Here is a 23,571-nt window from a genome sequence, read left to right on the forward strand (position 1 = left end):
GGCCTTCTGAACCTACCACCCCATGGGGCAAGCATTCTACCCAACAACCAGTGGAGCTATGAGAGGAGTCTTTTCTTGGCCACAGTCCTCTCTCTCTTTCTCTCGAAAATGCCTCCCCCCCCCCGCTATTCACCCCTTTGACCCCACTGTACAGTATTATTGCTCAAATAAATGTATAACTGATTCTTTGTAAGAAATCCAGCCTCCTGCCTCTTGGTGCACTTTCCAACATCCTAGAGATAGGAACGTAGGAAGCTGCCATATACTGAGTCAGACCATAGGTCCATCTAGCTCAGTATTGTCTACACAGACTGGCAGCGGCTTCTCCAAGGTTGCAGGCAGGAGTCTCTCTCAGCCCTCTCTTGGAGATGCTGCCAGGGAGGGAACTTGGAACCTTCTGCTCTTCCCAGTGGCGGCCCCATCCCCTGAGGGGAAGATCTTGCAGTGCTCACACATCAAGTCTCCCATTCAAATGCAACCAGGTCGGATCTTGCTTAGCTATGGGGACAAGTCATGCTTGCTACCACCAGACCAGCTCTCCTCTTCTGACATGTGTCTCCAGCCGGACACATGGCAGCAACTGGTAATTATAATGGGATTGCAACTGACAAGCAGCATAACAGGATGTACTCATGCCTTGCATCAGACAGGATGCTACAATAGCTGAGGTGGTGGCCACCTCTGGGCTGGCAGGGCTCAGAAAATCCACTGGTCTGCTTGTTTGTGATGAATGAAAAATGATGCCCAACGAGCGAAAAACAATCCTGACGAGTAATGTACCCACATCGCTTGACGAGTAAACAAAATTCTGTCCAGCTGGTGAACAGAGTCAACATTTCTTGACCCCCGGCTGCTGGCACGGTGTTTCCCAGGGCAGCCAAGGGCAGCTGTAGGCCTGGTGCTGGACACAAGGGTCATGGCCACGGCGGATGCATTGCATGCTTTGCATTTGGACCCTTCAGGCCATACAGCACAATCCGCCAGGAAGGTGGTGTCTGTATAAAGGATTCTTGAGGGGTTTTCCGCAGCTCCCATTCATTGGAATGAGGTCTGAGCATAAGATAGGCAGGCAGGCAGGCAGCAGGGTGGTGGTGGTGGTTTCCAGATCCTAGCTTGGCTACGAAGTTCACCTTGCAACAGTCACGGCATCCCAGTCTAACCTGCCTCACAGTTGTTGTGAGTAGCAAATGGGCAAGGGAGGGGACCATTTAAAGCACTCTGAGTGTATGTATTTGTTTTGCACCCTTTGTTGGAAACTAGTATATAAATATCCATAGACATCATTGCAGTTATTTGGCAGTAGGGGTGTAGGGCAGAGAGAACCAGCATACTATAGTGGGGCGGGGCTAGTACTGGAGAAACCCAAGGTCAAGTCCCCATTCAGCCATGAAACTCACTGGGTGACTCTGGGCCAGTCACTTATCTTTCAGCCTACCTCACAAGGTTGTTGTGAGGAGAAATATAACTATGTGCAGCGCTCTGGGCTTCCTGGAGGAAGATCAGGATATACATGGAAGTAAATACATATTGTAGAGAGAATGACAGAGGACCAACAAAGAATGGGAGATCTGTGGTCAAATTTCCCAATGTCTTTTTCTTTGTTTAAAAACTAGAGGGAGGGGCAATTTGGAGGGGCTGGGGGAGGGTGGGTTAACTCCCCACCCCACCATGTCATTTCCTCAGCTTAAATCCCTCCTGCAGCTATTAGATAGAGAAGGAAAAGACAGATGCTCATACGGTATCTGCCTTCTCCCTGCTGCAGCAGCTAAGAGCAGCGTTGACAAGGTGGGGTGGAGATGTATATGCTGTCAGATCAACATGGTTTTGTGTTGTTTTTATAGTTTTTGATTTTAACAGTTAATTGATTTTAGTGTTGTTTTTAATGTAAACCACCCTGAGCCATTTTTGGAAGGGCGGTATAGAAATCAAATAAATAACAATAAATAAATAATAAATGATGTTAGTGCCATGGCCCTGATCCAAAGCAGGGTTCTCCCATGGCTGCTTTTAAGCAACCGAAAATAAATTTAAAAGCCTGATCACAGATCTCCCACATTGCATCCACTATAACTTACAAAAAGACAGATCTATTGCAGTATAGATATTTTATCCCACTGTTGTCTCTAGAAAACAGGTTCTGCAGTGTTTTTTTAGTTATTAAAAAACCTGCAAAACCTGTTTCACCAAAGATGAGAATGGGACCAAAGAGTAAGGTGTGCACTTTAACTCTATTAAAATCTGTTGTCCGTCGCCAGTCCCAGATTCACAAACCCACAAGCCATTCAGGATGCTCCCCCATCCCCAGACCTCAGCAAAGCTACATTTCCTCCGTATGTTTTGAAGTCAAGTCTCCTCCAGGTGTGTGTTCCACAGCTGTGGGGCAACAGTGGAGAAGGCCCTACTTAAGTTCTCCATGGACACTTTGAGCAGGCCTTCCCTGAAGACTTGAAAAGCATGGGCAAGGCAGTCTAAGATATGCCCCAACATCACAGTATCGATAATCTGCTTTTGTGGGGGAAAGGATGTCTGAAGAACTTGAGTCCATGGTGTCTCTTCATCCTGCCCAACAGGTGGTTGGTAGTGTGATAATGCTGGCCAGCAAGGACTGAATGCCAGTTCCTTTTGTTTTGCTAGGTTTGATTTGTAAATCGGGCAGCTAGCCTGGGTATCCAAAAAGGAGGCGAGTTGAATGGTTGAAAATGATGGCCAGGTGGCCACTTTAATTAAATCCCCCCAATGCCTGCAAATCATACATTAAACAACACATTTCAGACTTGGTTTTTCCGGTCTTTCATGAATTGGTAGAGAAGACAGTTCTGTCAGGGTGGAAGTCCATGTTTCCACAGCAAATGTGCATTTCCAAACCTGTTTTTTCCCTTCTTTGTCTGAATTTGAAATGCATTGGCTAGCTTCCAAAGCTAGGGTGAGCCTAGCACAGATTAAAACAAGCATTTCTGGGATGTTAACCTGCCAGACAAAAATGCCTTCTGAACCTTGAAACTCTGCTCCCCTGTCCCAGACTGGCTGTGCTTACTTAGGAACATAGGAAGCTGCCATATACTGAGTCAGGCCATTGTTCTATCTAGCTCAGTATTGTCTTCACAGACTGGCAGTGGCTTCTCCAAGGTTGCAGGCAGGATCTCTTTCACCCCTCTCTTGGAGATGCTGCCAGGGAGGGAACCTGGAAGTTTCTGCTCTTCCCAAAGGGGCTCCATCCCCTGAGGGGAATATTTTACAGTGCTCACGGGAAGTGGTAGTGAGCAAAATGTCACGCAGTAATGACATGATAGGTCAACAAGGGGGCTGCAGAGGTAATTTTCTCTCTCAAGCCTGAGCTGGAGGCCTAGCTTAGCCTTGCCTGCAACTCCTACAAAGGTGGAAGGCATTTTATTTATTTATTTACTTCTTTTCTATTCACATTGTATATCCCACTCTTCCTCCAAGGAGCCCAGAGCGGTGTACTACATGCTTTGGTTTCTCCTCACAACAACCCTGTGAAGTATGTTAGGCTGAGTCAGGCATTGTCTGGCAAAAGGCCCTCTGCACATGTTCAGACACACTCATCGACTACTATTTCACCGATTCCAGAGCTGAGATTTGCTTTTCCAAACAAGTCAAAGAGGAACAGTAGCTTATTTCATTTATTTGTTTATTTATTATTTATTTTTACATGTATATCCAGCTTTTTCCTCCGAGCAGCTCAGAGCTGTGTATATGGTTATGTTTGTCCTCACAACAATCCTGTGAGGTAGGTTAGGCTGAGAGATACATGACTGGCCCCATGGCTGAATGGGGATTCGGTCCTCGTCCAACACTAACCACTACGCTATGCTGGCTGTGCCCTCAGAAGAAAAAACGGCGAGTGTCCTAACAAGGGGGGATTCGAACCCGTGACCATTCTCAGGCAAGAGGCAGAGCGCGGCCTTCGTGTTTAGTTATAGTCTCTACCTTACTCTACCCGCCCGCCCCCCGCCCTTTCCAACTTCGCCTCAGAAAAAAGGACTACGACTCCCGACATGCTCAAGGGGGAGGGAGGGCGGCGAGGGAGGGCCTTGTGCCTCGACGCGCTTCGCGTCACCGCCGCCCCTGTCCAATAAAGCGACGACTGGGCGGTGAGGTCACTGTGGGTGACGTCAGGGGTCCAGTGAGAGGCTTCGGCAGAGCCGAGGTAGCGGCCGGAGCAGCAGGAGCAGCAATTCGGGAGCGGGAGGGCGCAGGAAGAGGAGAAAGCGGGGTCAGGAAGCTGAGCTGAGGAAGGAGACGAAGGAGGCGGAGGAGGGGGGAAGCCCGCGGGGCAGGAAGAGCCGGCTCCAGAAGGGAGGGGCCGCCGAGGCGAGGGGGAGGCCTCCGCGCAGGCGCAGAGCGGGGCTCGGACTCCCCCCCCACCTCCCGAAGCACCCCCCCAGCGCAAAGGGGTCCTGACAGGACAAGAGAGGCAGCTCGAGACTCCGCCCGGGAGGGGCCGCCGGCCGGGGGGGCACCATGTCCTCCCCCAGCCCGGGCAAGAGGCGGATGGACACCGACGTGGTCAAGCTGTATCCTTACCTGGAGTGGGGGGGATCGGGGGGGGCACCCCTCCCCCATCGGAATGCGGAGGGGCGCCCATAAGGAGACACCCGGAGGAGGCAGCCTCTTGTGGGGTGAGGGTGCAGAGGAAGAGTGGGGGTGGGGGCAGAAAGAGAGACCCCCTCCTCCCCATGGAGCTGGAGTGTGTAAACAGAGATGGGGGGGGGCTTAAAGGAGAGGCTTGCTGCTTCTCCCCCCAGAATAGGGTGGAAGGGCAGAGACTCCTCTTTTCTTGAAGGGGGTGGTGGTGACACCCTCCTGTTCCTGAAAGGGGGTGGCTGTTAATTCCAGTGGGGAGAATGGCCTTCTCAAGCCTCCAGCTGCAGGGGAGAGAAAGCGATATATCCCCGGAACCAGGGGGCATATAAAGGCTTGCTTAGAAATAGGGGGTGCCGAGAGGAAGGCCCCCACCCCCATGATGGGAGTATCGGAATGAGAGGAGAGGGCAGAGAGAAATGGACTCCCCCAGAATGTGAGCCTGGTCTAAACAGGGTTGGGAAGTGATATCACCCCGCTTATTTGGGGTGGGGAGGGGGGAGAAAGAGAACACCCAGGGGGTAGTAGTTTTCACCAACTCTGGATTTTGTTTAAAAACAAACAAGCCCAGGCTTAGGAAAAACCAGACCCCAGCTGAGGCACCCCCAAAGAGAGCCCCTGATGCAGGTGGGGGAAAGGCAAGTGAGACACCCCAGATCTAAATAGAATAAAGTCCCTTCTCTTCTCTTCTCTTTTCTACTCCCCCAGTGTGGCACTGAGAGAATACTTGGTTTCCAGGTAAAGCAAGAGAGGCCTACAGTTCCGAGGAAGGGACACCCCTGTTGAGAGAGAGAGAGTTCCCCTCTTTTCCAAGAATAGGAGAGTTGGGAACTTTTCATTTCCAGCAGCTTGGGGGCTGGTGGGGAAAGAGCATCTTCCCCCTCCCCTTTATGAGGCAGGGGAGACATTTTCTCTCTGGCTTTGTACAAACAAGGTTTCAGTTCTGTGTGAAAATCAGCTCCCCTTCCTTACCCCCAAATATGGAGCTCTTTTCTCTTGGCACCCCCTCCCCTTTCCCCTGGGAATCTTGGACTGGTCTTTAAATCAACACCCCCTCAAGTTTGAGCAATTAGGGGCCCCACCTGTGCAGCCACCTTCTCCAGCCAACAGCTGCCCTCTTGAGTCGGTCTCCCTAAAGAAACTTGGGTGTCTTGATGGGAGGCAGGATATAATCCTCTTCCTGGTATACAAAGGCCTGTTCCCAGCGCCAGACTCAGTTGGGGTGAGGGAGACCCCTTGTTACCTTCTATAAATCTCCCCCCTTTGTCTTGGGGATCTCCACAGAATTCCTCTTAGACTTAGGAAAATGATACCGGTGGCTTGCCAGGGGAGGGTACTTCTCCCCTCTGTCTGCCTCCCTCTTGATTGTGACCAGGGTAACCCCTGCCCCCCAAGTATTGTGACAGTCCTTGAATAAGAAGACCCCCTCCCCAAACTGGTTACTCTCTCTTCTCCCCCCCCCCATTTGCTCTGCAATGAGTATAGGCTGCTCTGTGGGGTGGGGGCCATGGAGCAGCCTTAGTTGGGGTAAAAAGGTGGGTTGTTGACAGTTACAATCCGGTGAACAGCTTCTGGTGGTGTGTTACTATGAATTCAGTTTAGTTCTAGTCTGCTGTTCGGGAAGCTTCTGATGCAAGCTGGTGGGGGGGGTCACTGGTAAATGGGGACAGGGGTACCTGGAGAACATTAGTTGAAGTGGTAGCCGTGGGGGAAGAGGATTGAAATGACACAGAAATTAATCGCCCCTTTCCCCCTTCCCTCTTGCTGCTGGTTTTGTTTATGTAACACTTCACTTCAGTGTAGATTTATTTTACCCCCTTTCTGAAGGATTTATTTTTGGTTTTCAAATCTTGTTTTATTCTTGCTCCTACTAGGATGGTATCTTGTGCCTGCTTGTGTGTGTGCATGCACATATGTTTGGGGAGTGGGGAGCTTCCAGTGGCTTGCATATAGAATTGTATTATTAATAGTTTTTATTAATAATTCTGTTTATCAAGTGGTAGAGAGAAGGCAGGAAGGGTTAGAGTTGAGATAGTCGACTGATATGCATTCAGAGATGTTTATTGAATGTGTTGACCTCCCCCAGGAAAATTTAATCAAGAAGGAATTAACTATGTAGAGGGGTGAGTGGGTTACAAATAGCATTTAGTTTCCCGAGATAAACAAACTTGTTTAGATTAGGCCTGCTGGGGTAAAATTGTTACAGTCTACGTTGACAGTACGTAGTAAGTTCCCAACCTTCTGTTTAACCATCCGTTTGTATATTTTTTAAAACACAGCCTCTGCTTGATGATACATCTCTCCTTTTAAAATGTTGGGTTTTTTAACAAATAGGAAGTGGCTCGTGATTGCTCTGGAATCAAAGCTGTTTTTATCTTTGGCTTGAGTTGCATATGCATGTCATATCCTCCCTCAGATAAAACTTCATTTGATGGTTAATTTCTCCTGATTTGAGGAAAGGCCAGAACTCCTGCTGTTCAGTGCGGTGGGGGGGGGGAGATTTCATTATATATAAATTTTGAAAAGACAGCTGGATTATGAAGAAATGAGGCCCACTGTGACCGAGTGTGTATCTTCTCTCTTCTGCCCTCCCCCACTTTCTGTTCACTTAGTAGCTGGCATGTTGAAAAATCATAGCATTTTAGGAGACAAAGAACAGGGTGTGTGTGTTCTGTTTTGTTTTTTTAGAAAAAAAATGACTTAATTTGGCTTGTTGGTGGTGTGGTCGCTGTTTAATTTGACGGTGGATGGGAGGACAGGAGAGAGCTTGTCATTCCTCTCCAGTTCCTGGTTAGCTGCTGATCTTTCTGTTCTAATTTTGACAAAAGAAACACATAGCTTTTTTTTTTAAAGCCCGCAAACCAGATGGTATTTTTAGTGAGGTAGACCAGTTTGTCCTGTGTCTGCAAGTTTGTGTGTATGTGATGGCCAGATCAGTCTTTTTGTTGTCTGTGGCTTGCCTGGCTGACTTTTATATACAGTATGTGTAGTTAATGTTTTGAGTATCTAGGCCTTTGCTACTGTGATATAGCCCAGTTCTGATTGTGTTTAGCTGGACGTCCTATTGACTCTGAGGAGTACTTACTCCCAGGTAAGTGTGCTTAAGAGAGTAGCCTTATCTATCCAGCTGCCATCTAGAGGTATGGGGAGCCCAGGTTGCTCCTGTGGCTACTAAATAGAAGAGCTTGTCCCTCTCCTCTGCTTCCCTACTTGCAGTTCTGTTCTTCCTGCCTTTAAAGTACCTCTGTCCTCTAATCTTACAACCTCTGAACCTGTACCTGATTTTGGGATGGAATGGGTGCTAGTTGAGGAACAAAGAAATGGCCCCACAGAGAGGGTGTGAAGCTGTCTCTTTATACCACACTGGCTTTTACATACTAAATGTAAAAAATAATAATAATAATGCTATGACAGGTTTGGTGGGGTGGTAGTGCTGCCCCCCCCGCACTTCCTAGTTTTAATGTCTACATGTTTGTGCCTCGTGTATGCAGAGCCGTATAAGGTGGGACAGGTTGGCTGGCTAACCTTTCCTGTGTCTGACACGGGCAAGTTCATGTGCTTAGTTTTAGAGAAGAAAACCTCATCGTGGTAATTGTGCAGCAGCGATCTGAAACTCTGAGTCATTTGGCTTCTTTTGGATGCTTCTTAGACATTGGGCAAACCTTTGAAAGAACCGAGAAGCCAGGGTGTGTGTTGCATTTTAACCTTGTAGGGGAATCGCAGTCCCAGCTTTGTTTTTCGTGCTGTCTCTCGTGAGTGGAAGAGCAAATAACAAAGTTTGAAGCACACTCAAACTCTTAACACCTCTCTAGCCCTGGCTGGGGCATCTGTCCTAGAGCACACCAGTGTGATCTCTTAAGTTCCAGGTCTCCTCCCTTCCTGCTCTCCCCCACTTCTTAAGAGGTTTTGGGGAAATGGGATCTCATCCCGGAGGATTTATCTCTTCTCCCCCCACCCCTTAGATTCCCTCCTGGCTCCAGAAGAACCCGGGGACTGCTTGTTTTGGAAAAGTGTTTGCAGGCAAAAGGCCTCTGGGCAGACCCTGGGAGCAAGCTGATTGGCTCTTCTGTTACTACCCGGAAACTGAGGCTTGGGCGGAGCAACCCAAACAGCTGATGAAGTGTGTGACAAGAGTGTGTTTATATACAGGAGTGTGGGGGCTGGAAGGGGAGGGCTGTTTGAGAGGCTTTGGAGGGGAAGAGCAGGACAGCCTGTGCTGGGTCAAGGGTTTGCTTGCTGCAGGAAAGGCGGAGAAAGTGTCCGGCAGGCAAAGGAGTGCAGTTCCTTCTAGAAGATGTTGATCTGAGGGATTAACCACCCTGCCACAGGAAGAAAGGCCCCTTCCCTCATGAGCTTTACTGAAGTTTTTTTTGACGTAGAACTTCCATTTAAGGTTGAGATTTTAAAAGGGTGGCTGTTACTTTGAGCAGAGAGAACTGTGTAGCAGGTAGGCCGGGGGTGCTCAACCTTAGGGCCCCCTGATATAGTTGAGCCACAGCTCTCATCATCCCCAACCCCAGTGGTTGAAGGGGATGGTAGGAGTTGTGGTCCAACTACTGGGGGCCCCCAAGTTTGAGCACCCCTGGCCTATAGAACTCACAGTGCCTTAGCCACACTTGTCTGAATCAGCATTGTCCCGTAGGCTGATCTTCTTAAATAGATGTGTACCCACCTTCTTCCAAGGGCTCAGGGTGGAGTTTAAATATGTGGTGACTTGACCATGGAGGGTGGGGTATTGACATTATTAGGGTACTTCTGCAACAAATGGGAAGCTGAAGCCTTTGAAAAGTATTTTAAAAGTAGCAAAACACTGGTTGTCTCAGAAGAAAGGACCCACATTTAAAAGCTTCTTTTACTTGAATAATCGAAGTGGATTTTTGCTTAAAGAGGTAATCTGAGATGCTAGATGACTAGAAAAGCTTGAAGACAAGACTCTCCCCGGTCATTGAAGTGCATGATGGGAAGTTTCCCTCATCATGGGGCCAGCACTTTAGTAGAGAGCAAGCCATGCCACATGAGATGAAACTAAGGTGGGTGGGAGTAACTCCTTCACACGCTTGAACCAGTCTTGGGGAAAGGAATGGGATGGTATTTTCATTGGCAGCCAGGAATGCATGCCTATTTGGGGCAGAATAAAGCTGTGATAGAATAGAGCATTGTGGCCAGGGATGATGGAGATTGTAGTCCAAGAACAGCTGGAGGACCTTAGGTCAGACACCCATGAGTTAGTCTCAAATCTTAGGATAGTAGCCTTATTAGAATGTGTGGACAGAGCTGGATATGGCTGGGGGCCCTGGATTCATGCTCCTCGTCCTCCTCTGCCATAGCCTCTTGGTGCAAGCCAACCTCTCCGCCTTGATCTCTCCCTCAGTGGGAATAAGAGTGAACAGAGGGTTTTTGCAAGGGCAAGCACAGTAAAGATTGCAACAGGGCTGGGTACGTTTTAAAGACAATAGAAATGATTTGATAGTTAATCTTCTGCTAAAGTCTTTCTACTAAAGAGATTCTGCAGTGTTGTGCAAGTTGTACCCATAGGCTGTATTTCCGATCTCAGCAAAGCTGCCATAATGTTGTCCAGTTTTCCTGCTATCCCATGTACCAGTGTTGTGACCAAATATGTCTGTGAACTTGAAAAGTGGGCTCAGTAAAGGGTGGGCAACATAGGGAACACACACACACCCCAGTTGCATGCCTGTGTTGAGTCACTGGGTCTGGGAAGCCTGGGTTCAAAACTTATCTCTGCCACAGACTAGCTGGATGTCTTTGGGTGAGTTACAATCTCTCAGCCACCTCTTCCTCATACGTAAAATGTTGGTAAAGATGCCAGTTCACATTGATAAAGCATTCCAGTGTGTATCCATTGATACATTTGTGGCAGATGAGCAGCTGCAGTGTGTGCTCAAGGATTTATGGTTCTGCCTATCCCTCTTGCAATAAGTCAAACTGAGTTCAGTAGGGCTTTCTGCTAGTAAGTGGGCATAAGACCACAGTCTTGGAGTGGCTGGCTTGATGTCATGTTTGGGCTTATCAGTTTCCTGCTGCAGACTGAGGCCTAGTCCTCACTGGGGTGGTCAAGCTGTGCCTGGGCTGCCCGCTTCACCTTGCAGGTGTGAGTGGTGTTCAGTTGAATGCTCCTCCATACACTCCTACAAAACAACAACCCTCCACGCAGAAAAGCAAGCATGTCTGACTGAAGCCTAGGCTAAGATCCTTCGACCTGACATGTCTGTCTTCTGCGGGGGGGTGGTGGTTATTATGAAGGAGCAGTCATTCACATGAGCATGTGAAGCTGCCTTTTACAGAGTCAGACCATTGGCCTGTCTAGTTCAGTACTTTCTATACACCTGCCAGTGGCTCTCCAAGGCTTCAGTAGGTCTTTCCCAGCTGTATTTGGAGATGCCACCAGGGACTGAACCTGGGACCTTGTCATGTGCTCTACTACTGAGGTATAACCCCACCTGTACTCTGAAATGGTACAGCCCCAGCGCAAGCTTACCACCATTTGAGAAGTAGGCTAGAGTCCAGCTTGGCTGCTGCATCCCCCCTCCCCGCCCCCTAAGTTGATGGAAACTGGGGGGTTTTGTTTTGGGTTTTTTGCTTATATCAGTTTTTAACCCACACTATTCCTAGGGCTCAAAGTAGGTAATGGCAGAGTAAAAATGCAATGAAACAGTTCACCCAATGAAAAGAAATACACACACAGAGTACAAATATATCATTGGAAAATTGCTCCATATCTGTTTAGCCCCAACTCTCAAATGCATGCCCAAGGAAGCCTTAAATTGGTTTCAGACTCGGATTAGTCATGGCTCTCAATGCTCCTGGGGGTGCTCCCAGGCTGTATCCTGGGTGTAATCAAAAACTCTTTTTCTGCTTTGAAAATATAATTGCAGAGAGGCATTGTCCAGCTTTAAAGGCAATTATCCTAAAGCGTTTGAATGATCAAATAAGCCAGGGGATCGGGAACAGTTTGCTGAAATGAAATTTATTCTAGTGGCGGTGGTGATCAGGTAGTCAGCTCTGGAACCTCTCCAGTTGGATTGCAAAGTTAAAAGCCAGGTGGAATACTCCTGTTTGGTGTGCTTGGTCTCCCCTCCTGAGCATATCCAACATGTGTTGGGGGAAAGAAGTCATTTGTGTGAAGCATCTTTTGAAGGTTTTTGTCACAGTTGACATGTTTAGAACTGATGTTTGAATTTTCCTTCTTCCCCTTGTGCGGTGGTAGCATCAGTTGTGCTGACACAAGATACTACTCTTAACTTTGAGTGACTCATGCTTTGTGCTCAGGTCTTTATTTTTATTTTTGCAGAAAAACAGCCATGTTAATCTATAGAAGCAGAACACCTTAAAGAATTCAGGATACCTGTTACAGATAGCTACTCTAAAGACTGAAACGTATGTATCCAGTTTTGAAAATGAGGATTTTTAATTTGACCTGGAAAATTTGCATCAGTATACATATAGGGCTATTGACCAATTGAAAAGATTTTTAGTTTTGACTTGTAATTGAGCACTGCGGAATCATTGTCAGACACAAGTGGTATCTTCTGTATTTTTGTTTCTCTTGACCAAATGGGACAAATCACATAGAATGTGGCACGACTCACTGAGTAGCGAGGAACAGTCAGTTTACAACAATATCGTAAGCAGTGAACACCATTGCACAGAGGGACAGCTCTGATTAAAAATTCTTATTTTTAATCTGCGATTAATGAGTTGCCTGAGCATGCTGATTAATTTGCGTATGTGATATCAGCTGTGCATAAATGATGGTTTTCCAAGGTCTCACCTTGTTGCTTTCAGCAATAAACTTGCTAGGTTGTGCTCAGTTCCTTGTCTTCCTGGAAAGGGCTCTGGGCTTTGATTTTGAATTCACTGTCTCATTGTTGCTTTGTCAGTTTGATTGCGTAGCCCATTGAAGCTTAGTCTTGTAAGGCAGACTTGAAAGAGTGCTGCATCTACTTATAATATCATTAAAATGGTTATTTGGGGCTGGAGCAGCCGAATATGAATTGGCTTAGTGCAGCTTGCAGTGCAGAGCCTTCAAAAGCTTTTCTTTCTGGCCTGCCTTATAATAAGGGCTTGTTTGTGTCTGGATTCAGCTTGATTAACCAGTAGAACTGAAAGCAGGAATTGAGTTAGTGCAATTAATTCATTAATCAGATTTCAAATCTATAAAATCCATTTTTTAAAAAAGAAGCTTGGATTGGCTCAGTTGAAGGGACTTGGGCTGGGATCAGTGTTCTTGAAAACAATTGCATACCTCAAGTTGCGCAGAACTTGTGAATTTCATAAACACTAAATGTTTTACAACAAGAAATGGCTAGTGAATCTCAAAATTATGCAATTATTAACACCTTAATATTTTCCGGGATTGGTGGGTTGAAAGCAAGATAGCTCATGCAGTGGTTTTTTTTCCATTTGGCAGACATCTTAGTTATGTGATGAGGATTGCCATGCTGGGCCTGGCTGCTGATCTGTCTAGTTCAATGTTGTGTCTGCTGACTGTGGTCAGCAGATGCCTTCGAGGGGTTCACATGTAGGATATGGTGGCAGCAGCAGTCTCCTGTTATCTGGTAAGCAGAGATGTTTTGGAAACTAGACGTTGTGCATTTTGTCTGTTAGGGCTGGTAGCTGCCAGCAGACTTATCTCTGTGTTCTTCTAACTGAGTGGTTTTCAGACTTATTCTGGGGAGCTTATTCTGTTTCTTCCTTGGAAACTTCCTTGGGTTTTCCCAGATAGAAGGTCAGTAATGGTGGAGATGCTTCCCTGAAAAACAGTGTGTCCACTGTGATGGATCCCGCCCCCAGTTGCAGCAGAGTATTGGGGGTGTGCTCCTGGCTCACACTGGGAGGGTAGAAGAGAGATGGCAAAGCCTAGCAGGCGAGGTCTGACTCTTTTCTGAATGGACAGTTTGCAGAACATGGCCCAGAATCCTCCACAATGCACGTGTTGCTGTGTTGAATGGATTCCCCTGAAGGCAGAAGGCTTGAAACAGCTATTCTGATCCGTTTTACAAAATCGTCCATGCTAGGGGTTCCCAATCTTGTGTTCCCAGATGCTGTTGGATTACAACTCCCATCATCCCCAGCCACAATGGCCAGCATCTAGGGATGCAAGATGGGGAGCTCTGCGTCTATGCTAACCACCACAACTTCCTGTGACAGTGAGAACCAGAGGCTGATTATGCTTGGTGTGGTTTAAAGTGAGCGTGTGCCAAAGTGCGGGCAGGGGGGTGGGGGCTCTTTACAAATCACCCCCAAACCTGGTTGGTTGAAAAGGCAGTTCCAGCTTCAAGATGGTAGGCCAGTAGGATTGAGCCGCTCTTGTCTTGCGGTTGGAATAAACAGTGGATTGTTTCGGCTTGCAAAAAAGAGGGTGGGGCTCCTGAGAATTGGCAAAGAAATTTGGATTTGTGGCTTAGGCTGAGAGCAGTGATTAAAGGAGAGAGCAGGGCCCTGTGATGTGTCCTGAGACTATGTGCATGGCTCCCAAAAGCTTTGCAAGACTAAGTGGAATAGAATAGCTCAAAATTGAGTCAATTGTGCTGTAACTAAAGCTTATTGATTAAACAGACCCTGTGAAATGCTGGCTTGTGATTGTGGTATTTTTCTAAAAAGATTCATCTTTTTAAAAAACGAAGCAGAGGAGTTTGTACTAGTTCCCACTCACCATATTGTCTTGCTTTTAGCCCAAATGGCAATTATGCTCTTGTTTTGATGCAGGGGCCACCTCCCGAAGCGGTAAAGCCTGTGAAGCTGACTGTTTGGATGACTCCTTGTGGCATAGTCGAGCTGGCCTCTCTAAGGGGCCCTAGGGAGGTGCGGGGAACTTCTCTCGCTTAAGAGGGCACCTCTTGGCCTGTGTGTTAACCAAAGCTGTGCTCGGGGGTCTGGGGGAGAAGGCTGGCTATACCATCACTCTTATACCTGACCAGGTTCCAAACATATGTCTGATAAGTGACCAGGCACACACTGCCCGTCTCCTGGAGGGGTTTCTCTCCCTCTCCTTAGGCTCTTTGGATTGTGTTTCATTGGCCTGTGAAACATCCCATGAGCCCAGGGACTGATTGCAAAGCACACTGGCTTCTGTTATCACTGGTGTAGCTGTGTCAAGAAAGGGGGGGGGGGGAGTGATGAGGCGGGGAGAAGAGAGAGGAAAAATAGCTGAGCTCACTAAAAAGAGAGCTCTCTGAAAGGCCTATTCATGGAAGTGAAGCCTTGAAGTTTTCTGTGTGCTTGCCCTGTTGCTATTATGGCAGCTTTTCCCATGGCTCACATAATGATGCTGGAGTGGTTTAGCAAAGGCGCTCTCTCGCTTGCACAGACTGTGGATGTCAAATCGCTTTGCCAGCCCCAGAGCCGATCCCAGTTAATAAATTAGGGACTCCGCTTGACGGTCACAGCGTGTGACCTTCGGTCAACAATATAGTGAGGTTTGAGCCACTAGAGGCTAGAAGAAAAAGACAGTGTCTGGAAAAAATGGTTGTGACTCCCAGCATTGTGGGTGCCCCAGTAAGACAGGACTGCATCTGCCAGACCTTATAAGCTGAAACATTGTTCTGCCAGCTGTAATTGGGGGCCTCAAGTTGATCATTAATCTGAAAGCCCCAGTGCCAGAAGGGCACTTCCAAGTCCTGGGCGGTGGTCCTGGCTCTCATTAATTAGTGGGAGTGGACTCCAGGCGGGACCCTGCCCACAGCCGAGCTCAGTGTGACCCAGCGAGTGAACAGAAGGAGCAAGAATGCAACAAGGTGAAATGAAATAACTTTAAAAGTCCTATTTGGGAATGTGCAAGCTTTCAAGTTACACAGACCTCTTGTTCATCAGGCAGATTGGAATCATGCCATTCTTAGCTAGATGGCAAGCACATTTTGATTGCTCGACATATTTGTATCCATAATCTAAGAGGCTGAGCTGAATGTCAAACGCTTGGCTAGTTAAATGCACAATAGTCCTAACAGCTAGAGATCTTTGATTACCTATTATCTTGTGTTGAATAAGGAGAATATGCTTTAATCTGGATTGTTGACAAATTTAGTGGGGTCCTCCAGTAACTCTGACAATGAAATTGGGGGCATTGCAATCCTTGGGAACAATTTCAGATACTGCTCACAAGTAAATGGGCACACAAGTAAATGGGACTCTGCTGGTGCCCTGCTTTGGAAAGTGAAGCTAGCTTCCACATATGCAAGAATTCTTACTAATGCTTACGGTTCAGTTTCAGCTGGGAGTGCTCTGGTCATCTCCAGTTTAGGAGAAGTGGAATGAGCAAATTTTCCATGAGCTTTTGCAGCCTTGAATCCTGCACTGAGGATTCCGCAACAGGGAAATTCAAAAGGAAGCTCCTGTGCTTAATAGCAGTGCTTGGTTCTGCTGGGCTGTTTGGATTGTTTACTTCTGTTCATTTTATCAGTGTCACATGCTGAAGAAGAAAATTGTTGAAGACAAAGGGACAGGAGCTGTGGGGTGGACCTGGTTGTATAAAGACATTCCAGCCACCCTTTGGTCACTGGAAACCCCGTTGAGTAGGATTTGGTGCCCTTCAAAGTATTGAAAATTCTATAGCAAGACTCCCAGATAGTTGGGAACATGTGGAATTGTGTACTAGAAACTTGGTTAAAAACGGAGTTGTCAAGTTTTGTGTGAGGTCTTGGAGTTTGTCCTAGAGGTTCTTGTCTCTCAACGTGGGCATGCACTGAGAATATTACCCAGCTTCTCCCAAGTGCTTAGGATGTGGTGGTCTTTATTCATTTATTCTTGCAGTTCACCTGTGAGGTAGATAGGCTGAGAATGTGCGAGTCTCAAAAGTCACCCTGGCCCAAACTCACCTACTTCACTGGCCAGGTTCTGACCATCCTACAGATGACTGTTCGTTGGATTGTGAATGAGTAGACAAGCCTGCACATGCCCAGCCAAATGCAAAGTTACCCAGGTTGTTAAACCACACTTCCCAGTGCCATTGCAAGTGGGAACTCTGGTTTGAGTAGTCACAGCTAACTGGGGTATCAAAGCATGGTTTGATCATGGAGTGTTAGGATCACTTAAACCATGGTTTCCTTGTTCGGACATGAAGCTCAGGTTCAGCAAACCAGGAAGTTTCTGCGTTTGCTTGGGTGCATAGGGAGGGCTCTGTGTGTGGCCCTGTTATCTGGTACATGGTCCAGCAAACTGTTGCTTGCCAGGTCGTCTGAACCAGACCACTGTGTCGGTGAGGTGCGTATTTTCAACCTAATTGCTACCACTCAGGTTCCAGTCCCTCGCTGTGTCTTAAGCAAGGCTTCTGCCCCTATCTCCTATTTACCAATCAAGTGTGCTATAGAAATGATATCAAGTGGAAACTTCCAGCTTGCCATGTGCATTCTTTATTGCGTTTGCCTTTTTGATAACCCTGTGAGGTAGATCTCTTGTCTCCATTTCACAGATGAGGAGGTGGCACTTCAGAACATAGGAGTAATCTTGCTGGGTCAGACCCAGGTTGGTCTGGTCTAACATTCTGTCTTGAGTCATGACCAGCCAGACGCCTTTGGGGACCCTCACAGGCAGGGCTGAGGAAGCTCTTCCCTCCTTGTCCCTATCAACTGGAAACTGGGGAGACTCAATATGGAGCTTCTATTTTTGACCACTGTGTAGCCATAGGCAGGCCTTACTTCATGATCCCCACCCCCGATTCTCTACTTAGAAGCCCAGATCTCTCAGGTTGAAGTCTGGCTCTGTATCTGAAACACCTGGAAGCCCTCAAGCTGACTTCCTTTCCTGGTCCGGCATCTCATTTTACATCACTCTGCAAAGCCATGGGCAGGAGGGGCCCTTCTCGTCTCGAAATGAGACACCCTGGGCTGGCTGTGGGGCAGTGGTAGTGTGGTTACTGAGTAACCACATTCTTTGCACCTGTTAATCTTTGTGCTTTCCAGAAACCTTCTTCTTGGCCAGGCTGCAAAATCGAGGGGGGAGCAGAGTTAACAAAAGGTGTCCATGTTTGCCACTCTTACACAGAGCACAATAGAGCTCTCCTCCCCACCAACCAAATAAGTGTTCTATTTCTGGGATTGAAAGGTTATTTGGGAGTAAAGGGGGAGGGGGGGAGAAACAGTTTGGGCCTGAGTTGGCCCTGGATTTCTCTGGAACTCTGCCCATTCCGTTGGCAAGAAAGATGAAAGCCGCTGTTTACCGACTCGCTTGTAAATGCTGAGTACAGCCATGCAGCGGGGTGTGCATGTATAGGTATTTATTTTTGCAAGGACATTGTCTGCCTTTAAAGTTGTGTGTGCACTCAACTCCCCTGCTGCTATTGTTGCTTGCCTTCCAGTGGACTCTCGTCCATAAAAACAGCCCTGCTGGATCAGGCCCAAGGAGGCCCATCTAGTCCCACATCCTGTTTCACACAGTGGCCCACCAGATGCTGCTGGAAGCCACAGGCAGGAGTTGAGGGCATGCCCTCCCTCCTGCTGTTACTCCCCTGCAACTGGGACCTAGAGGCATCCTGCCTTTGAGGCTGGAGGTGGCCTACAGTCCTCCGACTAGTAGCCATCAATAGACCTCTCCTTAGCCTTCGTATATACGTTGAGAGCACAGCTCACCTGCTGGATGCTTTTTGCATGCGTGATTAGAGAATTCTACCCCTTCCTACCTGTGCTGGTTATTTGACCTGCTTGCTGGTGCCCTGCCCATCCTGGCAGAGCACGGAATCAGAAAATGCCTGCGTGAGAGGCCTTCTGCTGTGTGTCTCTCAGGGGAACCCATTCCACAGCCAAATAAGCTTGCTGTCAGACAGCATTTCATGGAACGTGCCCAAGATGGTGCATCCTCTGCTTGAGCCAGTTCTTCCTCTCCTCTAACACTTCTGCTTGCTTTGCCCTTGATTCTAGAATCATATCTGCTGTGCTGGCTCATCACTGGTCCCCCCCCCTTGGTATAACCAAGAATACCTAATTTTATTTGTTCATCCTTAGCTCTTGGAAATCAGGTGATATGTTCTAAATGAACATATATAGTGATGGGCAGAGGAAATCTGGTAATCTGGAATTGTAACATTGTGGCTAAGACTGTGTTGCAAATAGGGATGGCTCTGTTTGGGACCTGGCATTATGAAGCCATTCTCTCGCTCTGCACTTGCTCTCTTCTGTGCCCCCAAATCTGCACTGTAAACTGCATTGAGAACTTTGCTGAAAAACAGTAAATATTCTAAATATCATTTCTAGATATGTAAGGTCCTCGTCTTGGAGTACTTGTGTTGGTAGTTCTCATTTTCTTTAACTTTCTAGTTAAAATATCTGTTCAGGGGTTTGAACCCTGTAACTGCCCATTGCTGCCTTCTCCCTCCCCCACCCGTACCTTTTGGAAACTCAGTGTTCTGTTTCCTAAATGGTGCACCTACCCAGTTTCAGGCTCCCTTAACTTTTCCTTGGAGTCGCGTTTCTCTCTGTGTGACCCAGTTCTTGAACAAAGTCTTCCCAGCATTCTTCAAATCCTGGGAAGAAACCTTCTAAATCTACAATTCTGTGATCTGCACAAGCGAGTCCATTCTCCCCACTCCCCCCTCTTTCTTTTCAGACCCAAGTCTGTTGCCTCTTCATGGCTGCTTGGTCTTCAGACAGCTCTGGGATCATTATACGCTTTCTCCTAGCAGGCTGTCTATAACAGACTGGCTCCTTTGAGGCTCCCCAGTGTGTGTCGGTCAGTTGTCAGGACTGTAGGAGCTTATCTGACTGTTGATTTGCAAGGGAATTGGGAGCTAGTTAGTACCCAGTCTTAACGGCTCTAGTGCTCAAATACCATGGTGGGTAGCCCAATGAGAATCCAGAACTGGGTTTGGGTAAAGAACAATTTGATCATGGGAAAAGGTGGAAGTAGTTAACAAGTTGTTTGAAAGGTAGGAGGATGCTGATGCATGTGTGTGTACACTTGCACAGCCTGAAGGTAATGGCTTGAATGAGGGCATTTCACAGACTCTTTGGCTGCAGTCTGAAGGCCACGTCCTAGGAAATAAGCCTTATTAATCTCAGTGGAGCTTACTTTTGAGTAAGCATGTGTAGGATTGGGCTGTCAGTCTAGAATGCGTAACTTCTGAGCACTATTATTAGCAGTAGTATTAAAAATATTACATACTACAACAACAAAAAAGTTCTCGAAGTGGTTTACATAGCAAAAGGTATCAGAAAATGGCTCCTTGTCCCCAAACAGCTCGCAGTCTAAAAACAAAAGCACACACCCACACAAAGGAGACACCAGCAACCACCACTGGAGAGATGCTGGGCTGAATAGGGACAACATACAGAAGTGAATCGTCTTTAAAATCACATCTGTATATATTTATATCCTGCAGGTTTTTCCAGGAGAAACTGTTTGTTTATTCGGTATATATCTTTTACAGTTTGAGACTACCATAGGAGAAGAGTCATTTGACCTGAAACTTGTTGGGAAATATTTCAAGTGTGTGAAAAAAGATTTTGGGTGCTTTTATAACCCTCTCCTCAAAGCATGCTTTGTATGACCAGCCCCTAGTGGTCTTTCCTCTCGGCACTGGTGGGGTTGAGACACTTGGCGTCACCAGGCCAGTAGCATGGGTTGCTACCAATCAGTGTCATTCTTTGGCCTGGTTTACAAACAAGAGGAACTTGAATATTAAAACTGCCCAGAGTCCAGGTGGAAAGGAAGAGAGAACTAGGGACACTGCTAATCATCACCATAGCACTTCTAATCTGCAAAATTGTTTGCAACCTGCATTTTGATTGTCCTCTCAACAATCCTGTGAAATAGGGCAGTATTGTTCCCATTTTAAAGGCAGTGAATTGAGGACGAGAGAGTGATTTGGCCAAGGTCATGCAAGTAGTCTGTAGTCCCCAGATATAAATCTCCAGCATCCTGGGCCCCCTTGGTCTTGAAAGAAATATTCAGCACTCTGAGTTCCTGGAGGAAGAGCAGAATATATATGGAACATATAATTTAAAAGTCCATTTCATGGATTATCAAGGAGTAGTGGCACTCATTAGCTGGAAGTCATGTTCCTAGTGTGACTTTAGTCTTTTAGTTGCGCAGCTGCTAAGCGGTAGTATCAAACCTCTGTAGGAATACTACTTGTTTATAGCACCTTTCTATTTCTGTAATCCCTACAGGTAGGCCAGTTATTCGTTTCATTTCACATATCAGGGGAACAGAGGTGAGAGGCTGGTGGCTTGCCTAAGCCCACCCTGTCCACATGCCATTGCTTAGGTTCACTTGTTGGGTACACAGACAGAGCCTTCTCGGTTGCTGCCCCCAGACTTTGGACTGCTCTTCCTGGAGAGGTTTGCTCTTTGTCCTCCTTCATGGCCTTTCAGAAGCAGGTAAAAACCTGACCTTTTGACCTTTAGTGGATCATGCTGGAACTGGTGTCGGTTGTGATTTGTTTGCTGTCTTCAATGGATTGTTTATTGATTTTTAGCACTGCTTAATACTTTTGTAAACCCCATTGATGTATTCTTTTTAATGAAAAAATAGTATACAGTATAAGCTTTAAATACCATTCATGGCTGAGGAGAGACTCCAGTCTGGGGTTTGGTGGCCTGCAGCTCATTTACTTAACTTGTGTGCTATGCTGGTCAACTTCTTGCTTTGCCCAAACTCCTTTGCCCACCCTCCTTTCTAATGTCTGTTGTCTAAAATGGCAGGTCTTCCACTGACCTTGGTCAGATCAGGTGCTCGTGAATACCAGATTTTTCCTCTCCAGCTCTCAGATTCAATCCAGACCATCCCCTGCTTAACGGGTCTCCATTTTTAAATTGGTTCTGGGGGAGAGGGTGGATCAGTGGGAAATGCAATCTTGCTGACCTTTCTAAAAATCTTTAAACCTGGCCGTGCCAAAGATTACACCTCCCAGGTATTGATTACATGAAGCAGCAAGGAGAGGATTAAGCCTTACAATGTCTTGGCAGCCTCCTTGCTGAGCTAACGTTCTGGGCTAATGATCTGTCCAGATCAGTGGCTCTAGGAATAGGCATCTCCGGGCTTGCTTCTATATTTGCTTGGGAGGTTATATTGGGGCGGGGGAGAAGAAGCAGGAGTGTCTTGTAAGTTGTAACATGGAGCAAGTGGTGTGGGGCAACCTATAGGACTGCTGGTGGCTCATGTAGATGATCAAGTTAAATGAAACGAGAGAGAAATAAAGGACTTGAGTAGTTAAAAGTTCAGCTCCCTCCCCCCCCACCCCACCCCACCAGTGACAAACTAGCATGGTGTGTGACCTGGTAATCCCAGGTTCAGAACTCAACAGAGCCACTGTCACTAGATTGCCTTAGAGCAGGGGTTCCTAAACCTTGGGTCCCTAGATGTTAATGGACTATAACTCTCTCATCCCCAGACATAGTGGCCAAAGGCCATTGTGGCTGTGAATGGTGGGAGTTGTAGTCCATCAACATCTGTTGGGAACCCTTGCCTTAGAGAGAAAAGTTGCAACCCTCATCTTCCCAAAAATCAGTATGGCAATAATTTTGGCCTCCCTTCAATGATTGTCTTGAGGATCGCTGTGACACATGAATTCTCTGAATACTTGAATTGCACTATGCCAGGGCTGTGTGTCATGTTTAAGGTGTATCTGCCCTGACTCACCTGGCTTCACAAATGTGATTCTCCTTCCCAAGAAATGCTGGAAATGAGAGTGTTATGAGAATACTGAGAATCGGAAATCCTTAACACTTCCCAGGGTTCTGTTGATGACTAAATGACTTGAGTTTGTACAACCATTAGGTTGTATCAACACCCATTAATAGGATTGAGTTGAAAGGGGCCCCTGGTTTGGAAGTTCTTTACCAGAATTGAAAGTCCTCCCTCTTCAGCCAGTCTTGCAGGGGTCACTGTGAAAGGGTTGCAAAAGTGTTTTGTTGTGTGATTTCTGATTAGCTAGGGTTATCCATGTGCCCTTCATAGGGAGCCTTGCCTCTCTAAATGGGTTTCACTTGCTCTCACTGTCAGCTAATACGTAATGACACATCAAGTGTGTGATCCCTGACTGGCTGAGGTCACTTGAGGGCAAAGTGACTGCCGAAATAGCAGCCAAAGAGGCAGAGAGTATCTGTGAACAGTAGCAAACCACCATGACAAATATTTTCCAGGGGAGGGGGTTGGCCCCGCAAAGTCACAACTTCCAAGGCAAAAAGTGAACCCCGAGAATATTTGGCTCATGCAAAGTTTGGGAAGCAAGCAAGTACATGTGTGTCTCTTGTGAGGTGCCTTTGTGTGAGCATCCTACATCCAGAATCACAGAATGCACTTCCAGCATTTTCGTCTGTAACTGGATGCATGTCCAAACTGGGGGCTTCCAACCTGGGGTGCTCAGATCTTCTTGGAAGGCCACTGTGGCTGTGGAATGATGGAAGTTTTAGTCCCATAACATCTGGAAACTGCTGGTCTACACCTTTCCCAATGGCCATTTGGATTCTTTGTGTGATCCTGTGAAGTAAGGCATACTTTGGGAGGTTGGCTGCCCAGGCCCAAGTCCTGGAAAGGTCTAGCCCCTCCCTCCTCATCCACAGGTGGAGAAATACCAAGTACCTGGAACCAGAGGGGGGCAAGCAGGCAGTTGGCCTAAAAGTATAATGGTAGTTTCTTTCTTACTGCATTTACCAAACTTGTTACTTTGGACACAGGTTTTTCTCCCTTTGGGGGTTAAAACAGTAAAAATCCTTCACTGTTGTGCTAGAATGTACACCTTTTCTTAGTTTAGCCCTCCCAACAATGCATCCTCTTGCATCTGTCGGGTAGAATAAGATGGCCTCCTAAAGACTCCTGCCCTCCTCTTTGTTCAGTCACTCGGGTGGTGGCTGCGCCTGAGAATCCCAGTGCATCTTGACTCTTTGTGGGGTGATGGGGCTGGTCATATAGTTGTGCGTGGGTGTGTGAGAATTATTTATTTATTTATTTGGTTTCTATGCGGCCCTTCCAAAAATGGCTCAGGACAGTTGAATCAATGCGTCACAGGACATCCCCACTCCA

The 23,571-nt window shown here is 47.1% G+C and overlaps 1 protein-coding gene across 2 annotated transcripts in view; it reads left to right on the forward strand.

Annotated features, from left to right (window-relative positions):
- Positions 1-4,109: 4,109 nt before the first annotated feature.
- Positions 4,110-23,571, forward strand: part of UBE2H (ubiquitin conjugating enzyme E2 H) — a 52,796-nt gene continuing 33,334 nt past the window's right edge. The window contains exon 1 of one of the 2 annotated variants that reach the window (XM_053255085.1): positions 4,110-4,535. In XM_053255085.1, the coding sequence (XP_053111060.1) occupies positions 4,483-4,535 (53 nt within the window). In that variant the 5' untranslated portion in view covers positions 4,110-4,482. Of the gene's footprint in view, positions 4,536-11,753; positions 12,002-23,571 lie in introns of those variants that run through there. The other variant, XM_053255087.1, reaches the window with a different exon arrangement.

This window comes from Hemicordylus capensis, chromosome 5 (assembly GCF_027244095.1).
Source record: "Hemicordylus capensis ecotype Gifberg chromosome 5, rHemCap1.1.pri, whole genome shotgun sequence".
In the NCBI taxonomy this organism is placed as follows: domain Eukaryota; kingdom Metazoa; phylum Chordata; class Lepidosauria; order Squamata; family Cordylidae; genus Hemicordylus; species Hemicordylus capensis.